We start from the raw sequence: 5,529 nt of genomic DNA, 5'->3' as shown, positions 1-5,529 counted from the left end.
CACACCGCACACAACATACATTACACACCGCACACAACATACATTACACACCGCACACAACATACATTACACACTGCACGCAACATACATTACACACCACACGCACAACACATTATGCACCACATACAGCATAAATTGCATGACATACACTACACACCATATAACAAAATATCACACACTGACAACTACGTTCATCTCAACTTACACAATCTCGTGCTTCTCTCAGTTGATTCTCAGCCGCTAGCTTCTTATTATTATGGTGTTGTAGTTCTATTTCGTAAGTTAGTTGAAGCCATTTCTGTAAGTCTGCTGGTGCTGATGACCACTGCCGGCTTTCAAGCTCTTTTTCTGCCTTTCTCAAATTTGCTTTCACCTGAAAGTACAAACAGTAACAAGGTAGGGCATTATCCTCTCACAACAAAATTAATCTCCAAACACACACACAGATAGCTATATAGAGAGAGGATTGGTCTCATACAATCTACAATGGCAATTATTTGAGGGGAAGGGAGCTTGATGTGAGTTGAAAAACTAGAGTGTGATTTTGTATATGTCTGTGTAGATGTATGTGTGTATGTACACATGTTTGAGTATGCATCTGTGAATAGATTTACGTGACTACATGCATATGTGTGCATATGTCTATAACTATTTGGGTGTAACCCTGCATGTGCATGTGTGTGTTTACATACAAAGCTACACAAAACTATACTCACATACACATTCAGGTTACACACAAATAGATATACGCATGCATGCACATAGAGCCACAAAATCTAAACACAGATGCACACACAGACACACACACATACATCTCCACAGGCATATGCAAAATCACACAGTTTTTCAACCAACACTAAGTTCCCCTCCTCTCAAATAATTGACATTGCACCTTTTATAAGTGTCAGGCTGATCTGTATATATATACACAAACACTTTTCCCTTTGTGATGTGGTATGTGTGTGTAACAGAAGAATATTTATGCTTCTAACATTTCACACATTGGATAATTAGATTGTTCAGAGCACAATGAGCTACACTTTGTTCTCAAATCAATATGATATCAATGACACTACAAATCAGAAGTGAGCAGCAACTGTATGAGTTTTTTAAGGGAAAATATATCAAATATTCATGCTAAAGTTGACTTTACACATCGTTATTACGATACTTGTTTAGCGTCAAAGTTTACACAAATATAACTCAATAGGTTCTACAAAATATTTCTCCAAGATTCACTCAGAGATAGACCAACAAACAGACAGACAGACAAATGATATAGAAGTTGGTAGATATCAAGGTGGTGAGCTGGCAGAACCGTTAGCACACCGGGCGAAATGCTTAGCGGTATTTCGTCTCCCGCTACGTTCTGAGTTCAAATTCCGCTGAGGTCGACATGCCTTTCATCCTTTCGGAGTCGATTAAATAAGTACCAGTTACGCACTGGGGTCGATGTAATGGACTTAATCCCTTTGTCTGTCCTTGTTTGTCCCCTCTGTGTTTAGCCCCTTGTGGGCAGTAAAGAAATAAGATATCTACAACCCCTAAAATTTGAGATTGCTAGAATTTGGAGCATGAAATCTGTAAAGATTACACCTGTGATAATTTGTGAAGTCGGGATTGTGAGTGATGACACAGACAAACGGTTGCAGGTGACTGGAATGGAATGTCCCGCAGAGCTTCTACAGAAGGTTTGTCTCTAAGGAGAGAAAAGATCACCAAAAGGGTTCAGAACACTGGTGGCTCATTGAAGTCATGTGGATATCTAAGGTTACAGGTAGTAACCTGCTACCCACATATATTCTTCCTGGGTCAAGTCAAGTCGACTAATAATAATAAAAATGATAATAAACATAATAATAATAGTAATCCTTTCTATTATAGACACAAAGCCTGGATTTTTGTGGGGAGGGGGACAATTGATCCCGTGGACCTTAATATTTAAATGGTACTTAATTTATCAACCCTGAAAGGATGAAAGGCAAAGTTGACTTCAACGGAATTTGAACTCAGAACATAGAGACAGACGAAATACTGCTAAACATTTCACCTGGCATGCTAATGATTCTGCTGGTCCGCCACCTTGATAATAATAATGATAATAATAATAGTAATAATAAGCCTTTTTGCTATAGGTACAAAGCTTGAAATTTCAGGGAGAGGACTAGTTGATTATATCAATCCCACTGTTTCATTGGTACTCAATTTATCAACCCCGAAAGAATGAAAGGCAAAGTTGACCTTAGTGGAATTTGAACTCAGAACATAGCGATGGGCAAAATACCGTTAAGCATTTCACCCGGCGTGCTAATGATTCTGCCAGCTCACCGCCGTAATAATAATAATAATAATATTCTAATTGATGTATCAATACCAGCAGATGACAACGTTTCTCTAAAAGAAATGGAAAAACTTTCAAAATACAAAGACCTGGAAATAGAGATAACTCGAATGTGGAATCTAAAAACAGAAACAATTCCTATCATAGTAGGTGCCTTAGGTATAATAAAAAAATATTCAGACAAATACATAACAAAAACACCAGGACTTACAAATATATATAACATACAGAAAATTGCACTACTGGGTACTGCACACATTCTACGCAAAACACTTTCAATACAGTAAACATAAGAGCACCACAGCAAACCACAGCACATACCCAAGGCGCACAGAGCTGCGCTCGGTAGTGAAGTGAAAGCACGTTATAAAAATAAAACTACTGAACAATAATAATAATAATAATAATAATAATAATAACAACAACAACAATTCTTTTTACTATAGGCACAAGGCCCAAAATTTTGTAGAAAGGGTAAGCTGATTGCATGGATCCCAGTGCTCAACAGGTGCTTATTTCACTAACTCTGAAAGGATTAAAGGTAAAGCTGATTTCAGTGGAATTTGAACCCAGAACATAAAGATTGACAAAATGCCATTAAGCATTTCATCCTGCATGGTGGCAATTCTGCCAGCTTGCCACCATGATGACGACGATGACAATGATGATGGTTCCAAATTTTATCCACCCTGTACACCGGGTTTAGTCTTTATATATATAAATATATATATATATATTTATATATATATATAAGAGGGAGGATATTAGTTGATTTTATTGATCCCACTGTTCAAATGATAATTATTTTATCAATCCACAAAAGGATAAAAAAGCAAAGTCGACATCAGCAGGACTTGAACTCAGATAATAAAGGGCTGGGAAAAATACCACTGAGCCCTTACAGACCACTTTCCATAACGTGTAAGTGACCGAAAGGAATGCCACTCTGTAAATGAGCATAAAACCCAACCTGTGGCCCACAGACCCCTGGTGGTCCACAAAGGTAGTACTGGGGCTCTGTGAACATGTTAAGCTGACAGATCTTTATATATCCTGGGGTCCGTAGGTAAACTCATTTAAATAAAAGTAGAAGACACTTGTCCTTGGTAGTGAAAAGGTTGGGAACCACTGCCCTAACCACTAGTTCATGTACCTATCAAGCCTAAAATATATATATATATATATATATATGTAAAGACTAACCCCAGCATACAGGGTGGATAAAAATAATGGCAGAGCTAACAGTCCAAAAGGTGTTCTTCGCAAAACTTGGTCAAATTTATAAGTGGCAATAAAGCAATAGCCTACAATTTTTATAATTTTAAACAAATGAAAAGTATGAAAAATTCTTGATTCTGTAATTTGACCATTTGACTATTTGTGCATAAAGTATACAAGCAGCCCTCGAAAAACTTGTAATTAGAGTTGGCCAGGCCTGATCTAGACCCAGCTCCATTTGTCTCAATCTTGATATATTTCTGGATCAAAACAGAGAGGGTGACATTGTACAACTGGTTCACTTAAATCAGAATCACACACAAGTCATGATATCCACAGGATGCCACAGTTATATTTGTTTTCTTCCTTCTACCTGTTTCAGTCATTTGACTATGGCCATGCTGAGGCACCACCTTGAAGGGTTTTAGTCAAACAAATCGACCCCAGGAGCTTTTTTTTTTTAGAGTCTAGTACTCATTCTACCGTTCTCTTTTGCTGAACTGCTAAGTTATGGTGACGTAAACACACCAACAACAGCTGTCAAGTGGTTGTGGGAGACAAGCACAGGCACAAAGACACACACACATATACGATGGGCTTCTTTCAGTTTCCATCTACCAAATCTACTCACAAGGCTATGGTCAGCCTGAGGTTATAGTAGAAGACACTTGCCCAAGATACCACTCAGTGGAACTGAACCCAGAATGATGTGGTTAGGAATCAAGCTTCTTACCACAAAGCCACATACACATGTAAACACACAGACAAATGCGACGGGCTTCTTTTCAGTTTCTGTTGACTGAATTCACTCACAAGGCTTTGGTTGGCCTGAGGTCAAAGTAGAAGACACTTGCCCAAGGCACCAAGCAGTACTCTTTTACTCGTTTCAGTCATTTGACTGTGGCCATGCTGGAGCACCGCCTTTAGTCAAGAAAATCAACCCCAGGACTTATTCTTTGTAAGCTTGGTACTTATTCTATTGGTCTCTTTTTGCCGAACCACTAAGTTATGGGGACGTAAACACACCAGCATCAGTTGTCAAGCAATGGTGTGGGGACAAACACAGACACACATACATATATATGACGGGCTTCTTTTAGTTTCCGTCTATCAAATCCACTCACAAGGCTTTGGTCAGCCCGAGGCTATAGTAGAAGACACTTGCCCAAGGTGCCATGCAGTGGGACTGAACCCGGAACCATGTGGTTCGTAAGCAAGCTACTTACCACACACCCACTCCTGTGCCTAAAAAAGAGAAAGGACAATATTTTTTTATATATGCATGGGCAAGCAACATAGGTAAACAAGTAACTTATATTGGAATTGTCATCTGACAAAATGAGTTGCTTTAAAAGAAAGAAAGGAAGTTGGCATGGAAACGAAAGAGTGCTTTTGTGAAGCACTACTTTACTTCTCTGTTAGATGAAAGAAAACAATAAAGAATTCTTGAATACCTGCTTCAGTTCTTCTTCTATTTTCCCACGAGATATTTCATCAAGGCTCTGCTTTCTAAGAAGCTTGACATCTGAATCAGGCTGCTGAAAGAAATTTAAAAAAAAATAAAATACTATAATAAAATAATATAAAAAATGTAGAAAAACTGAAATTAGAAAAAAAAAGAAAAACTCTATACAAAGCAAAGATGAGAAAACATGATAAAAATATAGAGATATGGGAAACTATGTTCACAAAAATTGCCAAAAACATTGAAATGAAAGAAGAAAAGGAAAAGATAACAAAGAGGGGGCGAGGGGGATATGAAAAGAAAAATATGCAAATGATTTTTATCATTGAGTTATTTCATTTATCTTCAATGTATTCCTGACATTTATAAGAGACTGATAACATTCATTAATGCAATAATGGTCATCGTCATTTTTGAAAGGAAATGGAAGAAAGAAATGAAAATAAATATAAAACGCAATCTGTAACAACAAAGTAAATACAGATAAAAAATATATATATATATA

The 5,529-nt window shown here is 37.4% G+C and overlaps 1 protein-coding gene across 3 annotated transcripts in view; it reads right to left on the bottom strand.

The window, feature by feature from the left end:
- The window catches only part of LOC106882253 (stromal interaction molecule 1), a 278,541-nt gene that overhangs the window by 18,373 nt on the left and 254,639 nt on the right, over positions 1 to 5,529 (bottom strand). For 2 of the 3 annotated variants that reach the window (XM_052973513.1, XM_052973511.1), the window contains exons 8-9: positions 5,014 to 5,097; positions 206 to 373 (exon numbers count right to left, since the gene is read on the bottom strand). In XM_052973513.1, the coding sequence (XP_052829473.1) occupies positions 206 to 373; positions 5,014 to 5,097 (252 nt within the window). The remainder of the gene's footprint in view (positions 1 to 205; positions 374 to 5,013; positions 5,098 to 5,529) is intronic. The other variant, XM_052973512.1, reaches the window with a different exon arrangement.

The sequence above is a fragment of the Octopus bimaculoides genome, chromosome 16, assembly GCF_001194135.2.
Source record: "Octopus bimaculoides isolate UCB-OBI-ISO-001 chromosome 16, ASM119413v2, whole genome shotgun sequence".
Classification (NCBI taxonomy): Eukaryota; Metazoa; Mollusca; class Cephalopoda; order Octopoda; family Octopodidae; genus Octopus; species Octopus bimaculoides.
The sequence above is the reverse complement of the archived record's forward strand: the minus strand, read 5'-3'. Positions and strand labels throughout refer to the sequence as shown.